A 21,063-nucleotide genomic window follows, 5' to 3' on the forward strand; every position below is an offset into this window, starting at 1 on the left:
AAAGGGCAAAACTAACATTCCAAGTAGTGAGATTTCCTGCAGTTCTGTGTATGACAGCTCAACTCTCTTAGGCTCTGTCTACATGGCATCATTATTGAGGAAGAGGAAATGCAAATGAAGTGCTCATTAGCATTTCCCATGCTCTCATTTGCATATTCTCTTCTGCAGTATTGATGGGGCCATTTTGCGCAAAAAATCCCTTTTGTGCAAGAACTGTTATGACTCATTTTGCAGAGAGACAATAATGCCCATTTTACAGACCCTTGAGAAATAGTTTTACGTGCAGGGACTCTTTCTGAGTCCCCCATTATTAGGGGAAAGTCTTAAGCCAAAGTACAGCTTCTCTTAGGAACCGAGGAGCTGCCATATTCAATCAGGCTAGGGTTCCTCCCAGTCCTGTATCCTGTCTCTGAGCGTGGCGAGATGCTTCAGAGGGAAATGTCAGAAATGCGTTCTTGGAATAATTTCTGCCAACGGGGGTCTTCTGAACCTTTAGTAAACTAGAAAGTGGTTTACGCCCTGCAGCACGAGTGCAACTACTTAAAAAAGAGCAAGTTAAATTCATGGAGGTTAGGTCCATCAATAGTAGTTAGCCAGAAAGGGCAGGAATGGTGTCCCTAGCCTCTGTTTGCCAGAAGCTGGGAAAGGGTGACAGAGGATGGATCACTAGGTGATCCTGTCCTGTTGATTCCTTCTGGGGCACCTGGCGTTGGCCACTGTCAGAGGACAGGTCCTTGGGCTTGATGCACCTTTGGTCTGCTTCAGTAGGGCCACTCTTTATGTTCTCAGTTTGCTGTAACTGAGCATACATTCAACGAGGTGCTATTGTCTAGAGCAGGAGTAGGGAACCCCCCACCCACAGGCCGGATCTGGAGTGTGAAACAATTTCATCCCCTTCTTGGGGGGGGCCCAGCGGCTGAGAAATACCTCAGGTGGATCCCAGGGGCCCCTTAAAAAGCTTCCCCATCCTCCCCTGCATCGCAACCTCCCTATACTGGGAGAAACGCATGCAGGAGACCTACCGGGAGGGAGAAGCTCCACGTGGTGGAGCCCTACGGCATTTCGGGAGGCGGCAGCAAAAAAGAGGCTGCCGCTGCTTTCCAGCCTCCAGCAGCTGCAGAGGCTGCCAGCAAAGCCCCTTTTGCTGATAAGGAGCCGGGCGGGACCAGAGGAGAGGAGAGGGAGGAGGGAATCCGTTCCCAGAGTGGAAGGGAAGGGAAGCGCCCCGAGCCCCTTCCTTGCATGGGGCACCTTTCGGGAAAAAGGGGAGACCACAGCAGGCCAGTTTCTCTTCCCCTCCCCCGTTCCCTGAATTGGCTGGCTGCAGCAGGGAACAGCGTCTGGCAGACTGGAGCTATACGCGGCCAGCAATGCCCCTTTAACATCAAATTCTAAATAAGAATAAAAAAGAACATCATACCACAACCATTTTTGTGTGTGTGCATGAGTGTGTGGTGTGGTTTTGTTTTTCTTCTCACTTTTGTGCAGTCTTCGACTGATATCTCTGCGTGTTAGTGGCCCCTGACCCTAAAAAGGTTCTCCACCCCTAGTCTAGAGGCTGCAGCAATGGACAAGGCATAAAGAGACCTACTTGCTACTCCCAGCTTTGTCCCTGATCTGCTCTATCATCTTGGTCAAATCATTTTCCCTGTTTGGGACTGAATTTCCCTTCCTACCCTTAATTTGTATATGTAGACTATAAATACCAAGGCAGGGACTGTCTTATGATCTGTAGGTAGAGCATTTAACACAATGGGGCCTCAGGGTGCTACTGCAATATAACACTTTAGATACATATAGATGTCTAATTTGGTTTTGAATCTTGCAATACTCCTGGCTTCAATAATATCTTGCGGCAAGGAGTTCCACAGATTAGTTATGCTTTGAGTAACAAAATTGTCAAATGTTATTGAGCTAGCTGCACCTCTGACTCCTTCTGGTCTCTACATGTGCACCCCTCTCAGGTCTTGAGCTTCATGCCACCACCTCTCTTGGTATGAACAACGGGAAGTCCTGTTATAGGCTAACAGATTTATTGGAGCATAAGCTTTTGTGGGCAAAGACCTACTTTGCCAGATGCATCTGACGAAGTGGGTCTTTGCCCATGAAAGCTTATGCTGCAATAAATCTGTTAGTCTATAAGGTGCCACAGGACTTCTCGTTGTTTATGCAGATTCAGACTAACACAGCTACCCCTCTGATACTGATCTCTTGGCATGGAATCATGTGCTCCTCCCACACTCCAATCCTCTGTGATCAATCATGGTTACCTCAGCAGGTCTGATTTATCTTCGGTGCCCGCAATTCCATCTCCCTGGAGCCATTGGCAGTGATAATTAGTGACCACGCCGCTTTCGTCAAGCAAAGTATTATTTATTTAGTACAAAAGCTTTTCAAAGAAAACAAATCTCAAAACAATCAACTCCCTACATGCTTGCCTGTCTTTTCTGAAAGCTGTGATGTCCAAAACACTAGCCGCTAGTGGCTATTTGGCCAGTTGAGTGTGGCTAGCTCGCTGTGGTTGGGCACCACAGCCCTAAAGTACACAATTCCCTGGATCTGGGGAAAGATCCTAGTCTTTCAGACTCTTCCACAGAGCCTCTCTCTAGGTTTGTCACTGTGGGCAGACAACTGACCCTCCTTTTTCTCCTGAGGAGATGTAATTGTTTACAGCCCTTTGATCTATGAGTTCCTTGCATTGGCAGGATTGCAATGTCACTTTGGCCCGGAGGAATGCCATTGCGTTATAAAGGGCCCTCACACTACTTCTGTTCCCATGTTTGTTGGGAGGGTTGTTTGCCTCTAGCTATCTTGTTGCTTTCCTACTTGTTTTTCCCCACAGCCCCCTATTAAGTGAGATCAATACATTCATACAGGACATTCCCCCAATCCACCATACTGTACTGTAACTTCCACTTGCTGATCAGGTCAACATGCAGTGTTTATTACATTATTATATCTCAGTATTTGTAGATTATTAAAATATGCCACCAAAGTATTTTTGGGCTAGTGAAAGAACCTATTCACAAGTGTTGAGATTGGTTGATGTGTGTATAAATATGAAATCTCTCTTGCCAGTCAGCATCTTGCATCTATGGAATTATAAGCCTTCATCACCAAAGTATCTGAGCACCTCCAAAGTAGTTAGGGCTGTAGCATCGCAACAAGAGAGGGAAGTATTATTGTCCCCTTTTTACAGATGGGAAACTGAGGCACAGAGCAATGAAGGTTACAAATGTGGTAAAGCTGGGGTTTGAGCCCAGGTCTCCTGAAGCCCAGATAGGCATCTTTAACCACAGCAATATCTTCCTACCCTCAATGAAATCTCTCAGCAGAAAGATCATCTCTCTTTCTATTTAGTTCTCTAGCTTTTCGGAGGCTAAGACAAAGAAAAGGAGATGCACTTCTGTGAGAATATTTAGAAGTATAGTTGAATTGTTCCACCGTATTTATACTGATTGTTGGGAACAGAAATATTGAAAGATTTTATAGCAATTACAGCAAGAAAATATTTACATCAACTGCATAGTTGGAAAAAAATAAAATCTTTCATTCCATGCTTAAAACACTGGTTTGCAGAAGGGAGAGTGGGGCTAGATTTACTCTTGGCTACTTACTTATGGGTGCCTAAAATCAGGATGAATCCTCCTGCATACCTTGACCAATCAAAACTCCCACTGAATTCAGTGAGCGCCTACCTGAGTAAGGGCAGAGTGACAGAACCTGCAATCTTTAGTCTTAGGGACCGTAAAAGAAATAACAGCCTGTATGTAGCATTTGCCCTTTCAATACTGCATCATGTCTCCTAAAAGTTTTACAGTTTCATTGACTTTAGCCAGTTGCCGATACTAAACTGTGATTGCTCAAAAACTTATCTGGCTTTTTTGCCCCATTTAAAAAATAAAAATCAGGAGCCCCTTAGCAGTGCCTGGGGCCTGTGCTAATGCCCCACAACCAGCTAGCTTGGTGTTGGGATGTTCATAAGATTAAATATCATTCCCATTGTAAACAGCAACAAAACTATGCTCAGGAGCAGTGTTCCCACTAAACTGTGCAGCAGCACAGCTTCACAGGTAATTAATCAGCCCTGCCCCCAGTCAGAGACTCAGGGTTCCTTGGATGGAGCTGACTGACTGGGAGGGGCTGATTAATCACCTGGGAAGCTGTGCTGCCACAAAGATTAGAGGGAACACTGCTTCGGAGGCCACAGAAATGCATCACTGAAGTGCATGAGTTCAGTGGCTGCGGGATCACATACTTTGTCCCAGCAGGCCTAATCTGGAAGTCTTTACTCAGTTTTATGCAGGCAAAATTCCCAGCAGACCGAACGGTGAGGTCTCTTGGCTGTCAAGCGATATTTGCCTGAGTAAAGACAATGCAAATTTCAGGATTTGGCCCACAGATGTCAAATACATTGGCACTTTGCCAAAGTTTCAGATTACATCATTTGGAATACTTTTCTTTTAAGACTTGGAAACCAGCTTGAAATACTGTCATGAAAAGTTTGGAGGGGCTGGTGTCCAGCAATGTCCATATGCTCTTTCTGAACAGTTTGCCCTTTAAAAATGAACAGAATAGAAAGTACAACAACAGTTTTAAAAATAAAGTGGGGGTGAGATTGAGGAACGGAAATGGACGGATGGCTTGTTTATGTGATGACAGCTCCCGTTGGGCGATCCAGATACAAATGGCTCGGTCACATTACACATATCTGTTTGGCATGCTGGGTTTTCCATTGTTCCCATTCATAGGTCTAAAGAGAGAGAGGAAGAGGCAATGTTCAGGATTTACTTGGATGTGAAATGAACAAGAAAATGAGACTGGTATAAAAGCAAGATCTCCCAACATTGATCAGCTCATTTGGCCTTCATCTGAACTAGGGAAGTTAACTAGGGGCAGCGGGTATTATAGGTGGGGGAAGAGATATACCTTCCCAAACCATCAGGCATGTCCTGCCCACACTCCGCCCCCAGCGTGTGTCTAGGGCTATGCACCCTCTGATATCCCCATGGTACTGTGGAGGGGGAGGAGGGATCCAGAGCCACACGTTGCCCCATCTCCCCATGGGCAGAAGAAATGGGGTTAAGACGGGATTGGGGAGGGAGGGCCTACTTCCCCCAGTCCTACCTTCACTCATTGTCCGTGATATTAATGGGTAACTGCTTAATTGTTACCCAGTAAGTATCACCCTTAATGGGTGATGTTTACTGGGCAACTATTAATTGGTACCCAAAAAGCAGCCATACACCGGGATGGAAGCCCCTCACATGCTCTCATTTAATTAGTTAGTGGTTTAAATTTAATGATTAACTGATTAACTAATTAAATGGGATTTAAACCAGTGGTTCTCTCAAACTGTAGACCGTGAAGCACTTCTGGTGGTGGAGCATCTGTTAGTCATCAACTAGTGACACTTTCTGTTAGTGGCAGCCCTGTCCAGAACTTTCAGGACCTATAAAGGCTTTTTGATAGACAACCTAGTTCCCAATCTGGATCCTGTGCAGCTACTTCATATTGTTTTTTGCAACACAGCATAGCCAAGCCCAAACATCAAAAATCATGAGTTAAGCCCCCTGTAATCACGAGATTGGCTTTAAAACCATGGGATTTTAAAAAAATAAAGCACTTTGGATTCTTTCTATTTGCCTCTAGTTTCAGACACTTACCTTCCTTCCTCCCCCCCCCCCCCCCCGCATCCCCCTCCTGTTCTGCAATGTGATTTGTCCTTTTCATATTTGTTCATTTTTTTTTAATTGTATCCTTTGGTATATATGGTTGTGACTACTTTCTTCCACTATTTGATCTGAGGAAGTGGGTCTGGCCCACGAAAGCTCATCATCTAATAAACCATCTTGTTAGTCTTTAAGGTGCTACATTGTCCTGCATTTTGCTTCCTCTAGTTTCTGAGCCTTTAGGAGACACCCAGGTTATGTTTTCAGGTGTTTCTCTGCAACCATGAGGACAAGAATTGTCTTTTTAAAACAAAAGTGGAAACTTTAACATAACTTTAACAAATTGACTACTGAAGTTTGCACCTTAACATTATGGTGCAATATTATGAGATTTTTTGAAAAAATGGCAAGCATTAGCATGTGGCATAATCAATTCTGTCTGCAGCACCAGACCTGGAGGGGTAACAAGCACGCATGGAAAATAACCTTAATGCAAAGTGACTTGGATTGATTAGGGCTGTAGGGGCTGCAGGCAACTGGGGGAAATCCTTTGCACGCTATTGTAAAGTCCTATGCAGCAAACAGGAAGTAGACCCAAGAAAAAAGGAGGGAAGTAACTAAGCTGTCAATACTTAGCATGCTGAAGTGAGTTTATTTGCCATCCTGTCGTGCTACTATTTTTTCAAGTAGCTAAGATCTTTGGTTTCTGCACAGCAGGTGTGGCTTCTGAACTGGGAGGTAAAAAGGGCATGTGGTCCGTGGGTTGCTTCTGATCTTAAGAAAGTATGTAAATGTCTAAAAACCACAGACTGAAATGTTTGCTTTGTATCAAACATAAGTAGGCTTGGAAGAATTTTATTTTTATTTTATTTTTATAATTTCAACAAATGGCTATGTATATTTTAAACAATTTTTTAGACTTTATCAGTTTCTATGTTCACAGTTGCACAGTTTATGGGTTTTAAGACTTTTTTTCTATTTTTATCAATTTAAATTTTCACAGTTATGGGAAATTAGGGGGGCACAATTATTTCTTGACTTTCGATGCTGAGGTTCAGAAAATTAAATTTTTATAAACCATTAAAACAGAAATTGTCCACATCACAGGTCAAAATAAACACATTAAATAGTCTTAAATCAACCAGCCATACCTAGTTTTATTATTAAGTTGCTAGTCCATTTGTAATAAGTGTATTTCAAAAGAAAAAAATAAGTGGATGTTGATCCTAAAAAGTTCTGAACCAGCATTTTTCTTATTTTGCCTATTTGTAAATTTCAAGTATCAACGGAAATATGTTTTTGTTGGTTTGCATGTGTGCAGTGAAATCAGTGTTTACTGACATTACTGATAAAAACGGATTCCTTTCCAAATCTAAGGCTACGTCTACCTTACAGGGTTTTTGCACCAAAATGGGCGCAAAAACCCGTGGAACGTCCACACCTCAAGCACGTTTTTGTGCAAGAAAATTTTACAGTGAGTCAACAGAACAGAGGTTTTTTGCGGTATAGGTATTCCTCTTTCTCCGAGGCATAACTCCTTTTTATGCAAGAACTCTCGTGCAAAAAGGTGTGTGGGGATAGGAAACAGGTTTTTTTGCACAAAAACAGCCTACCAGAAGAAGCACAGGTGCCCTGGTGGCCATCCTGTGAATGGCAATCAGAGCTTTCTTGCGAGAGAGTGACCATGCAGTCTGGACGCTCTCTTGCGCAAAAGCACATCGCTTTTCCAATGTGCTTTTGCAGTGTGGACGCGCTCTTGCGCAAGAAGCCTGTAGTCTAGACATAGCCTAAAAATCTATTTGTCTTTGCTTTCAGGGCCTGTCATGACTTACCCCCACCTTATCTGTCATTTCTCATTTAGAATCAAGATGTCAATTTCTGCCTCTGATAGATCATGAAATCACTCTCCATCTCCCACTTGTTAACATTTCAAACAAGCACCTTTGTGCTTTCTCCCGTGCAGCCCCTTACACTTGGGAGAAGCCTCCCCATAAGCATTCACATGACTAATACATTATGCTCCCTCAAATCCTCCTTAAAAATCTTTTTTTTTTTTTTTGCTGTGATGCCTGCAAAAAGCTTGACAACGGTTCTGTTGCTGGTGCACGGAGACCTTTGCCTGTCAGGCTGAGCAATATTGTCTCAATCATTCGTTGTACTCCCCTGTTTGTGTGCATCCATCTGTTGTCTCCTGTCTGATGGTTGGACTGTAGGTGCTTGGGGGCTTTATGTACTGTGGTTGTGTGGCACCTAGCACAATGGGGCGCTGGTCCACGACTAGGGCTCTTGGCACTACTAATCAATAATCATCATCATGCTTTATAATATGATGCAAAGATGGAGCAAATAATAAGCCCATTTCCTGCTTGCTGTGCACTCCAAGTCTATCAGCAGCCAAATGCTGAGTCTCTCAGGCCTGATGCTACTAATCCTTCTCATTCATATGAACTGCAGCTCCAACAGTGCTGGGACTGCTTAGGTGAGCAAAGGATCCGAGGTTGAGCTCTCTGCTTAGCACTCACTGCTCCCATTCACTTCAGACACTAGATACGGTGCAGCAGGTGCTCAGTACACACCGGATCCAGCCCAGGACTGTCTGGGAAATATCTGAAATCACCTTCTTCTATTGTAATAGGAATAGGCAACAGGGGAGGGACCACTTGATGATTTCCTGTTCTGTTTGTTCCCTCCAAGGCACCTCGCATTGGCCACTGTCGGAAGGCAGGAGACTGGGCTAAATGGACCTCTGGTCTGACTAGGATGGCCATTCTTATTTTATCTAGTTTAATCAGGTCCAGCTAAAAGGATAGCCTACTGGGCCTGATCCTAACCTGCCCCTCTCCAGGGCCTTTGGATGTATGCTTGTTTACAGCAGCTGAGGCTCTGGCTCAGTATACGCTACATATTTTCACTGATAATTCATTGGTAGTGGCAAACATAAACCCTGAAGTTGCCAGTGCCAGTCCTGCAGCCAGACCCAGCTGAGATGCAGTTCTCTGAGTTGTGCCATTGACTTCTGAAGGGTTCTTATCGAAATCCGTGGGACTTCTCACCAGAGCAAGGTCTATGCCTGTGAATAAAGATTTTCAGGACTGGGCCTTTAATTCTGATTTCCTGTCAATGTCTGCGACACCCATTTTATTCACTGCTGTAAAGTCTGAGGTTAAAACACCACGGCTACGTCTACACTGGCCCCTTCTTCGGAATAGCCATGCTAATTTAGAACTTTGGAATAGGGAAATGCGCGGGGGATTTAAATATCCCCCGCGGGATTTAAATAAACATGGCCGCCACTTTTTTTCCTACTTTTAAGTAGGAATAAGAGATCCTCCAGAATAGGGCTTTATTCCGGAGGATCGCGCCAGTCTGGACACTCTTTTCCGGCCTTTCCCCAAGCCGGAAAAAAAGCGGTGGCCATGTTTATTTAAATCCCGCGGGGGATATTTAAATCCCCCGCGCATTTCCCTATTCCAAAGTTCTAAATTAGCATGGCTATTCCGAAGAAGGGGCCAGTGTAGACACAGCCCACATGTTGCAAAAAGGAACCGGGTACCTCCCCAGTAAGGGCTGATAGCCTAAACATTTTCCAGGATGTTCCTTCTAGCCTGACATTTTCCAAGTTTCAGTCAGTCCTCAGGTGAATTTTTGGGGAAGGTTGAGTATAATCTCTTTAGCTGGTTTTGACTGCAATAGGGAAATATGTACATACTGGTTTCCATTTCCCCAAGCTTTCATTTGTCGCACAAATGACACATCAGCCGAAGCATTTGATGCACTAAGGCATACTTGCTTTGCTAAGCTCTTTTGGGGAAAAACTTTAAAATAATGGAAATGTAAGAAATTTAAATGTAATTTTTTCAGATATGCACGGTCTAATAAAAAAGTCTGTTTCCTGAAGCACTTGGTATCTCACGCTCGGAGTTCCATACTCCATAGTTCTCCTCTTAAGTTTTTCCCATATTAACATAGCATAGTAATTGCAATGGGAGTTTTGGGTAGGCAAACCGGCAATATTTTTATTATTTATTACTGTAGTATCTACAAGCCCCAGTCATGGACTAAGACCCGTTGTGCTGGGTGCTGTACAAAAAAAAAAAAAGATACATCATGGCATGGTGATCTCTTAGCCGACACACCAGGGACTGACCTGGGGCAGGCCTGCCGAGAAGGGGGGCAAAGGAGGCAATTGCCCTGGGGCTTGGTGACATGCAACAGCAGCAGTAACTGGAGCCCTGGACCCTTTAAATCGCTGGTGGAGCGCCACTGTGGTGCACTCCTGGCCACTGTGAGGGCTGCCAAAGTGGGGGAGACACAGTGCAGCGCGGGATGAGTCGGGAAAAGCTGGGGGCTAGCTCCCCTAACCCCACCCCTCCTGCCTGAAGCCACGCCTCTTCCAGGAGCATGGAGTCAGGTCCCCCCCCTCCGCACCTTGCCCAGGGACCCAGTGAGGCTGTCAGCCCTGCTGACTTGGGCATGTCCAGATCTATAAATGAGCTGCTACAACTTGAACTAAAGAGTCAACCCTTCTTAGCTGGGGGCTGTTACGGAGCTAAGTTAATTTGTTTTGTTTTGGTGAATAGTAAATACACCACAAAAGGCATTTTCAAGTCACCAAAACTATTTGCAAATTAGGGTCAAACCCAGTGAATAGTTTTGGCCAAAAACAATCGGAATTGTATTGTAAAAAATGTTGGAGGGTATCAGTTTCATCATTTCAACATGAAAAACAACTATTTTTTGTTCCAAAATGGTATTTTGTTTTGAAAAAAAAATCAGTTTTGGAACTGAACCTTTTTTATTTTCAGTTTAAGCCCAAAACTGAAAAAAACTATTATATACTCAGTTCGTCTTGACCGTATCCGCTACTATTCTCTGGATCAGAACAGGAGACATTCACCAGTAGGTAAGAATGACAGTAAGGCAATAAATGTTTCATATTGGAGACAGAATGAGATAATAGAGGGACATTGTGGGGTGAAGGGAGCTGGTCCTGTGTAGAGGATCTGATGTGCTATGATATGATCACAATATGGTGGTAGCAACTGTTTAAAGATCAGAAGGCATTTCCATTGAAAAGCCTTTCACAAAACATTATTCTTTTGTCAGGTAACTCAAATGTAGCTTGTTTTGAAATTTAAAATCTGACTTCTGTGGGCCCTGAAGGGAGCATGTGAGCTGAGCTGTATTTGCAGAGGTTGGATCTGCAAAATAAAAGGCTTTGGAGGTTTGAAAATATTACACTGAGCATTCCTTAAATCCACATCTTCTAAATGCTAATCCCCACAGTGATACTTAGGGCTTGTCTGTAGTATGGATTTGTGCTAGTGGGCCACTGGCAAATAATTTAAAGCTACTTACATCTGTTTGCCTTAATTTCCCATCAGTGCTATTGTGAGGTCTTATTTAATGCTGGCAATAGCTTTTAAGATGGACAATAACAATGTGATTTTATAAGCACATGGGCTGTGTCTAGACTGGCAAGTTTTTCCACAAAATCAGCAGCTTTTCCAGAAAAACTTGCCAGCTGTCTACACTGGCCGCTTGAATTTCCGGAAAAGCGCTGACGATCTCATGTAAAATCATCAGTGCTTTTCCGGAAATACTATGCTGCTCCCATTCGGGCAAAAGTCTTTTTCCGAAAGACTTTTGCACAAAAGGGCCAGTGTAGACAGCATAGTACTGTTTTCCGCAAAAAAGCCCCGATCGCGAAAATGGTGATCGGGGCTTTTTTGCGGAAAAGCGCGTCTAGATTGGCCACGGATGCTTTCCCGCAAAAAGTGCTTTTGCGGAAAAGCATCCTGCCAATCTAGACGCATTTTTCCGAAAATGCTTTTAACGGAAAAGTTTTCCGTTAAAAGCATTTTGGGAAAATCATGCCAGTCTAGACGTAGCCATGGTGTATGGAGTGCCCATGAAGTCTGTGCGGACAGAACTTGTCGGGTTGAGCCCGAATGCTAGTTGTTATTGCTATTCATTCATTTGTTTGTTCATTTGTTTATACTGATAACAGGTACATTTTAGTTTGCTTATCTGAATGTGCAGTCGTTCATTCAGATAAACATCATGCAATTATTTGAAAAAGGGAGAAAGAAATGACATCCAAAAGTAGCCTCAAACTCCATGTTGAATGCAACAGAGAGGGCCAGTTACTGCATCTCTTGCATTCTGTCATAGTTTTGGAAACAGAAAAATGCAAGAAAATGGGCCTCATATTTGAGATGTCAAAAAATTCAGAACTTTCCAGTTTCCATAGCAACTGTAATACTGCCTCCTTGTGTGTGTATATTATGACAGGTCTTTTGTTACACACTTAGGGCTTGATCCTGTGAGGAGTTGATCACTCTGGCCCTGATCCAGAAAAGGATTTATGTACAGTTCAGTTTTAAGCACATACAGGCAGCCCCCGACTTGCGACACAATCAGTTGCTGAGGAAGTGTCGCAAGTCTGGGGCGCTGTAAGTCGACTCTCATTTACGATAGGCGTTGTGCACTGTCCACCATCATAAATGCGGGACGAGGACATAAGTTGGGGGTTTACGGACCTTCCACACTTAAAAAATGGTTGTAAGTGTGGGGGTTCGCAACTTGGGCGGTCACAACCTTAAGGCTGATTTTCCTGAGGTAATGGCACACACAAAACCTCAAAATGAATAATGTGCAAGCATGGGAGAGGGGACGTAGAATGCATGGGAGTTTTTGGTATCAGTGTACTTTATAACACTTTGTTCAAGAAGCCACTGAACTAAAGAGAAAATGCCCCCATGTGGTCATTTACCAACCTTTTACATTTGCATCTTCGTCTTCTGGATTCTTAAATAAAAAGAAAAGAAGATTAAGTTTAAAGAACTGGCGAGTCATCGTTCAGTAAAAAAGATGCCACAGCAACTCATTGCTGGCATTCCTACCCCTTTCCTCCACCGTGAAACTTTCTCTGCAGTTGAGTTTATATTTGCTGCAGATTTGGATTAGCCAAAGTCTCTTTTAGTTTTTTGGGGGGCAACCCTTAATAAAGGCAAATAGTTCTTATGCAGTGCTTACTCCTAGGGTAATCCTTGAAACTGCTCTCAGGAATAAGATCCATTCTTATGATTAACAGTTGCATGTGCGACCCTTCAGTTTGCAGTCAAGACTTAAGACGTAAGCTCAGAACTGTGTACTGTCTGTACTTTACTGTTTGCTCTCTACACTGATTTGCAAAGCCAGTGAAATTTTGTTTACAGCGATTATTTATTTCTACAATTGGCAAGCGGCATGGACTGCGGCAGAATATCATCGAATTTACACCAATGTAACTGAGATCTGACCCTGAAACACAGGAGGGCTTTTTGAGTAAAGCCACACTCTGTGGCTTGCCCTGCTCATTGAATCTATTTCTGTTACCAACATACTCTGGCATAACAAGACATATTGGGCCAGATCCTCCCCTGGGGTACGTCTACACATGCACCCTCTTTCAAGAGAGGGATGCAAATGAAGGCATTTGAAATTGCAAATGAAGCCAGGATTTAAATATCCCATGCTTCATTTGCATAATCATGTTATGGCGCTATTTCGAAATATAAAACGCGGTATAGACGTGATTATTTCGGGAGAACACCCTTCTTCCAAAATAATCCTTATTCCTCATAAAATGAGGTTTAACAGTTATTTTGGAAGAAGGGTGTTCTCCCGAAATAACCGCATCTACACTGTATTTGTTTGTATTTCAAAACAGTGCTATTTCGAAATAGCACCATAATGCGATTATGCAAATGAAGCGTGGGATATTTAAATCCCGGCTTCATTTGCAATTTCAAATGTCTTCATTTGCATCCCTCTCTTGAAAGAGGGTGCAAGTATAGACATACCCTTGGTGTAAATTAGCCTTGCTCCCCTTACTTCAATGGAGCTGTGTACATTTACACCAATGGCAGATCCAGCCCACTTAGTCAAAGTCACCTTTGGCATAACTCCATTGATGTTGCACCAGAGCTCGATTAGATACAACATACCGGAGAAGGGAGAATCTTTTATTTTAGCACAAATGAAACAGGCCACATTTTGGGGCAAAATCATTTTCATGGCCTTGATTGCTCTCTGCTGGAGGAATCTCCAGGCCATTCAACAGTCATAGAAATAATTGCTTCAAATGAATGTTTAATGATGCTTCCAACTGACAAAGAGCAAACAATAATTGACGCAGTTCTGCAGCATTTCAAAATGTCTGGTCTAACAGGTGTCACTGAAATGCTGGACTGAGATGCCTTATCCAACTAAATGTGTTGAGCTCCTGCTCTGAGGTTAGAGGGTCTTTTGCTCCTGTTGACTTCAATAGACATTTGGCTTCATTGAAGATGGTCAAATTACGCTCCTACCTTGCAAGCACTCCAATATCCGGGCATTTGTATTTTTAGAAGAGGAATGATTTTCATGGAAGGATATTTCAATGTTATTTATTTATGTATTCTACTGTGAGATTATCATTGCACTGCAGTTGTGGCTCTTACGTGAAACACCTATTCTTTTGGTACTCTGGGCATTAACGGTTAGTACAAGTTGAACTTTTCTAGTCCAGCACTCACTGGTCCAGCAACCTCTGTGGTCCGGCATGATTTTAGTTAGCCAGATGTCCACTTGTCATGGATGTGGCCAAGTTTCCCATGGTCCCATAAAGTTTCTTTACAACCATAAGACTGGCTCTCTGTGTTCTGTGCTGTATTTTAGCTTTAATTTACCCCTAATTGTCTTTTAAGGGCCTTTTAAGAGTCTTTTAAGCAGTGGAAATGTTGGCAATGCTGCTAGACAATATTGACCTCCCATGCTCCAGCAAATTCTCTGGTTCAGCACCGAGGATGCTGGACTAGAGAGGTTCAACCTGTATTTCATAGAGCTGGTTTACATGCAGAAATTGTATCCATTTATCTCCAGCGGTTTTTTAATGGCTAAGTGGTTATGAGATGTCTTGATTACAATCACTTAGGCTATGTCTAGACTGCGAGCCCCTTTCGAAAGAGGCTTTTTCGAAATATACTTTCAAAAAAGCCTTTTTCGAAAAAGAGCATCTAGACTACAACCAGTACTTTGAAAAAGCAAGCCGCTTTTTTGAAAGAGAGCACCCAGGCAGTCTGGATGCTCTTTTTTGAAAAAGCACAATTTGCATTACGTAGCACCTTTTTTTCAAAGTGCTCTTTCGAAAAAAAGGCATTTTTCCTCATAAAACGAGGTTTTCCATGGTTGAAAAAACTGCCCGGTTCTTTTGATTTCCTCTTGAAAGAACGCAGCAGCAGTCTAGCCGCAGGGGAAGTTTTTTCGAAAAAAGACCCCTTTTTTTCAAAAAAACCCATGCAGTCTAGACACACCCTTAGGCTGTGTCTAGACTGGCAAGTTTTTCTGCAAAATCATCAGATGATTTTGCGGAAAAACTTGCCAGCTGTCTACACTGACCGCTTGAATTTCCGGAAAAGCACTGACGATCTCATGTAAAATCATCAGTGCTTTTCCGGAAATACTATGCTGCTCCCGTTCGGGCAAAAGTCTTTTTCCGAAAGACTTTTGCGCAAAAGGGCCAGTGTAGACAGCATAGTACTGTTTTCTGCAAAAAAGCCCCGATCGCAAAAATGGCGATCGGGACTTTTTTGCGGAAAACCGCGTCTAGATTGGCCACGGACGCTTTTCCGCAAAAAGTGCTTTTGCGGAAAAGCATCCTGCCAATCTAGACGCGATTTTTCTAAGAATGCTTTTAACGGAAAAGTTTTCCGTTAAAAGCATTTTTGGAAAATCATGCCAGTGTAGACGTAACCTTAGTGTTTAGATGGGAAATAAATATTTGATTATTGGCTCTTCAGTGTAGCTGAGATAAGTATGACATGATCCAATGGCTGGACATTGAGGCTAACCAAACTTAGTCTGGAAATAAGACATGTTTTTAACAGTCCAAGTAATTAACAATTGGAACAATTGTTATGTTCTTATGTTCTTAATTTACCAAGGGTCATGGTGAATTTGCCACCACTGACCATTTTAAAATCAAGACTGGATGTTTTTGTGACAGATATCTAAAAAGAAGATCTGCTCCAGAAATTATTTCGGAGGGAGTTCTATTACCTGTGTATACAGTAGGTCAGACTCTTGATTGCACTGGGCCTTTCTGGGGTTGGAATCTATGGCTCTATAAATAAACTGATTTAATTTGAACTGGCACAGTTCCTTTGAGCAGTAAATTGGTTGTAGAGTAGATGGTACCTAATCACCCTAATTCAGTAGCAATTTAAGTGTCCACACAACTGGTTAAAAAAATGGATTCAACTTTAAATCTGTGCAACTTCTGTGAATTAAGCTAAATTTATTGGAGCGAGGATTACATGGATATAAGCAAGTCTACATTAATGCTTTGCCTCAGTGTACACAGATTTTAAATGGATTTAATTCCACCAATTCACCTTTGCCTAGCTCCTAGCTTTTGCACTGACTTAGCCATATCCCTCTCTCAACAAATGAGATTACTATCCCGGTTGCAGTCACACCAACATAGTTTAGTACAGGTAACGCTAGTCTTAGTGAATTTATTTACACTCCATTGTCTCCCCCCTTTCTAGTCCCTCTTTACACTACAGAGTCCTATATAAATGATCTAAAAGGGTGTTACAAAGAGAAGAGGGAAAAATTGTTCTCTTTGACCTCTGAGGTTAGGACAAGAAGCGATGGGCTTAAACTGCAGCAAGGGAGGTTTAGGTTGGACATTAGGAAAAACTTCCTAAGTGTCAGGGTGGTTAAACACTGGAATAAATTGCCTAGGGAGGCTGTGGAATCACCCATCTCTGGAGATATTTAAGAGATTAGATAGACATCTATCAGGGATGAGCCAGTAGGTGCTTAATGAGGGCAGGAGACTGGACTTGATGCCCTCTGGAGGTCCCTTCCAGTTCTAGTGTTCTATAACAACATAAGAACGGCCGTACTGGGTCAGACCAAAAGTCCATCTAGCCCAGTAGCCTGTCTGCTGACAGTGGCCAGCGCCAGGTGCCCCAGAGGGGGTGGACTGTAGACAATGATCAAGCGATTTATCTCCTGCCATCCACCTCCAGCCTCTGACAAACAGAGGCCAGGGACACCATTTCTATCCCCTGGCTAATAGCCTTTTATGGACCTAACCCCCATGAAATTATCTAGCTTCTCTTTAAACTCTGTTATAGTCCTAGCCTTCACAGCCTCCTCTGGCAAGGAGTTCCACAGGTTGACTCCGTGCTGTGTGAAGAAGAACTTTCTTGCATTAGTTTTGATGTGGTCTATGACCCTTCCACTGCAGGAGGAACGGCTAAATCAGGAGAATACCCAAATCAACCTCAGTTCTGCTCTTTCCTTCCTATTCCCGGGGCGCCGAGGGACACTTACTTTGACACACGACGATGGTGACCAGCAGGGCCACGAGCAGGAGGAAGCAGGCGCCCGCCAGGGGGGCCCAGATGAACAGGGAGCAGGAGAAATCCAGCTTAGTCCGGGGTGTGTCTGCAGAAACAACAGCGAGGAACAACACCGGCACCTGCAGCCCCAGCGCCCAGCCCGGGCGCCGGCTGCCGCAGAGAAAGGCTCCAGCGAACGGCTCCATCCAGGCTCAGTGGCCGGGTCCGGCTGCCCCGCCGCGCGGTTCCAGCGCCCGCCCCCCGGTTCCGCTCCGCCGAGAGATGGGAGGGACCCGCTGGTGGGTGGGTGTGGAGGGGGGGGGGCGTGGGGAAGGCAAGTGCAGAGCGAGCACGTGGAATAAGACCCCCCCCTGCACCCCCAGCTGGGGTTGTCTCAGCCCCCTGCTCCCCCCGAGCCTTGCGCACACGCCGTACCTGGGGCCGAGGGGTGTTTGCAGTCCTGGGCTGCCTTGGTGTGGGAGGCGGGGCTGGACGGGGTGAGGGCGGCCTTCGTCGTGGGGGCTGCGGTGGTGGTGGTGGGAACTGCGAACAACAGTGGAAACAACAGGTAGTGGAGGCAATCGCTGGCCCTGGCTGCCCTCCCTCCACAACGCACCCCCCGACCCCGACCTGAGCAGCGACTCCTTCCCCAGGCATGGCCACCGCAGGGCCCAGTCCGGGCCAGACTCCATGAGCAGCAAACTTCTCCATTCATCCATCTCTCCCTCACTGGTTTTATCCTGCTGCCCCTCAGCCTAGTATCCGGTGCCCCGCAGCCCACAATCGGTACCAAGAGCAAAGCCCTGGTGGATTTCATGGCATCCCTTTGGGGGGTGGTCAAAACTTTGCTAGGGTAAGGTTTGGGTGTTGATTTGTTAGAACAGTGATAGAAATGTAGCCGTGTTAGTCTGGGGTAGTTGAAGCAAAATGCAGGACAATGTAGCACTTTAAAGACTAACAAGATGGTTTATTAGATGATGAGCTTTCGTGGGCCAGACCCACTTCCTCAGATCAAATAGTGGAAGAAAGTAGTCACAACCATATATACCAAAGGATACAATTAAAAAAAATGAACACATATGAAAAGGACAATTAGAAGATTGCCTTCAGGTTTACAGATGGGTTGGGCTCTGTTGGGGTGAGGATGGGTGTCAGTGATGGGCAGGGTTGCCAGATGGTTTCAACAAAAATACCGGACACACTTGACTTTACATCACAAGCTACATTACATCTAATTTAGAAAATACCGGACATTTCTATTTTCTCATTTATATTTTCTCAATTTGTTTCCCGAATAGAAAGCTCAAATACTGGACTGTTTGGTTCAGAACTGGACACCTGGCAACCCTATGGGGTGTGTTGGGTAGCAGGGGGTATCAGTGATGGGAGACAGAGAAGCTGGGTGAGTTTGCATGGCTGAAGAGATTCAGGGAAAGTGAAACATTAAGAGGGGATCCAGATGCATATACATGTAACCATCTCCTGGGCACATGGGCAGAAAGGACCAGGTCTGAGGGCTGGTAGGGATGCTAGGGATGACGCTGGGCTGGTGGAAGGGAAATGCTGGGACTCCAGCCTAGCCAGGGGGACTGAAATGGGGTGAGGATGGTGCTTACCTGGCAGGTAAAGTGGAACCCCAGAGCTGAAGTGCAGCATCTGGTTGCGATTGACTATGCAGTAATAATTGCCCTGGTCCTGCTTCTGGAAGCTCTTCACAGTCAGTTTGTAAACGTTGGAATCTTTTTTTGCCTCAAAGCCTGCAGGGGGTTTTCCATCCTCTGTCGGTGCCACCCGGGAGAGGGAGGAAATAAACAAGATGAACTGGGGGGCAGAGTCCTTGGGTTGGCGTATCCAGGATGCTCCGCTGTCGGCCAGGCTGTTGTCTGAGATCACGCACTCCAGCTCCACCTTGGCTCCCAGGACAAAGGGGCTGCTGTTGCGGACCTTCACGCTCATTTTACTTCTCTGGCCCTGGGACCTGCAGCAGCCTGAGGGAGAGAAATCCATCCGGCATAGTTATCAGCACAGTCACACCATTCACAGAGAGTATCCTCAGCACCATCTCAAGCCATATTCTTCTTCTGGGGCCTCAGACCTCACTCAAAGCTCCGTCCTTGCTGATTAGCACCATGCAGACACCCAGATCAGTGAGCCAAGAACATACCCAGAGCTAAGGAATCACCACGCTTTCAGGCAGACTTGGGTAATATATTTCAGCAACTGCTAGCATTCATGTCTACGGCATGCCCATCGGTCACCCTAGCCCTTACGAATGGCTGCCCTAGTTCAAGATCATCTGCTGCAGAGAATCCATCAAGGTAAAAGCTCAGGTTATACCCACGTGTACCAGGACGTATCCAAAAAAATCCTTGGGCCAGATTCTGCTCTCAGTCATGCTGGGGTAAATCTGGAGAAACTCCATTGTCTGCACCTACATGATGGAGCTCAAACTCTGAGCCATTTTCTCCATTCCCTCACAGAAACAAAGTAAATCATAAAACTGATAAAAACAACAAATGGTCTTTATAGGCTAACACTTTATAGTCTAACAAAACATGTAGATGGTATCATGGGCTTTTGTGGGCACTGACCACTTCTTCAGAGGACCGGAATTTATGCCCATGAAAGCTCATGATAAACATGAAACATGAAAGCTACATGTTTTGTTAGTCTATAAAGTGCTACCAGACCATGTGTTGTTTTTTTCTGTACAGACTAACTCCGCTACCCCCTGAATCTTCCGTAAAACTGATAATTTGTCTTATGGTGGTTGTTTGCTTTTTAATCTTTGTTTTGACTCCCTCGTCTATTTATTTGACTCCTCCATCCAACTGACTCTAGAGACCCCACCCTAGATTCCCATTATTAATTACTCTTTTAAAAGAAGCTACACTTAGTAGCAATTCCGTACTCACACAAGCTGAGACTGAGAAAAAACAGCAAAGAAGCAACTCTGGCCATTATCTCCTTGTGCCGACTGTTCTCAAGAAGGGCGCAGTAGAACAGAGATGAATTTGCAGATTTGACTTGATAGGACATACAACTTTTTGCAAAGGATGTGATGTCAGCAAACAGCGTAGGAAAGTTTCTCAGCCTCCAAGATTAAATGAACCAACAGGAGAAGAATTCATCCTGGAGTCAGCCTTGATTCATTTATTAATATGTGTTTCCATCATCTTTCCATATTTAATACCAAACCCCTTCATCACGGTAATCATGGTCTTCTTACCAGCTACAGTTCTTTTCCTTTGCCATTCACTAAAACAAATTTGAGCATTGTTCTTATGGTATTCTTATGTTGATTGGAAGAGCATTGGGGTCTTTAGTTGGATATCTCTGTTTTTTCCATATTGGATCCACTTTCAAACTCTCCTCCCATCTAACTGGGATGTATTTGGAAGCCTCCTCCCATTTAGCCATATGAGAAGTATAGGTGGTTGTCATTTAAGTTTAAGAGCCCATTGTTTCAATCTCAGTGTTTAGATCCCATGTCTCCTCTGTACTGTTGGAAAGTCCATTGCATTACATGGGGGCTATGTCTACACTGGCACCCTTTTCCGGAAAAGGGATGTAGCTTAGACAAGTCGGAATTGCAAATGCAGCGGGGATTTAAAATCAGGAATAAGGGATTTTCCAGAAAAGGCTTTATTTTCTGAAAGATCCCTGTCTAGACTGGCGCTTTTTTTTGGCAAAGCCCCGAGCCGGAAAAAAGCGGCAGCCATGTTCATGCAAATGCAGCGGGGAAAATTTAAATCCCCGCTGCATTTGCAATTCCGATTTGTCTAAGCTGCATCCCTTTTCCGGAAAAGGGTGCGAGTGTAGACGTAGCCTAAGAGTTTATCTACACTGAAGGCCTGCTTCAGTGAATATGTTACTTATGCCAGTGGGAGGGGTTCTCCAATCAGCTCAGGTAATCTACCTTCCCAAGAGTCAGTAGCTATGACAATAGGAGAAGCCCTCTGTCTATACCGGGAGTTAGGTCAGTGTTATTGTGTCACTCACGGATGGGAATT

The 21,063-nt window shown here is 44.3% G+C and overlaps 1 protein-coding gene across 1 annotated transcript; it reads right to left on the reverse strand.

Annotated features, from left to right (window-relative positions):
- Nucleotides 1-2,174: 2,174 nt before the first annotated feature.
- Nucleotides 2,175-20,077, reverse strand: CD8A (CD8 subunit alpha). The gene is made up of 6 exons (XM_006111661.4): nt 19,966-20,077; nt 18,667-19,038; nt 17,486-17,593; nt 17,043-17,156; nt 12,452-12,482; nt 2,175-4,753 (listed from the first exon to the last, which is right to left on the reverse strand). Exons 1-6 carry the CDS (start codon nt 20,009-20,011, stop codon nt 4,702-4,704), a joined length of 723 nt encoding a protein of 240 aa, XP_006111723.3. The 5' UTR covers nt 20,012-20,077; the 3' UTR covers nt 2,175-4,701.
- Between the last annotated feature and the right edge of the window lie 986 nt (nt 20,078-21,063).

This window comes from Pelodiscus sinensis, chromosome 5 (genome assembly GCF_049634645.1).
Source record: "Pelodiscus sinensis isolate JC-2024 chromosome 5, ASM4963464v1, whole genome shotgun sequence".
Classification (NCBI taxonomy): domain Eukaryota; kingdom Metazoa; phylum Chordata; order Testudines; family Trionychidae; genus Pelodiscus; species Pelodiscus sinensis.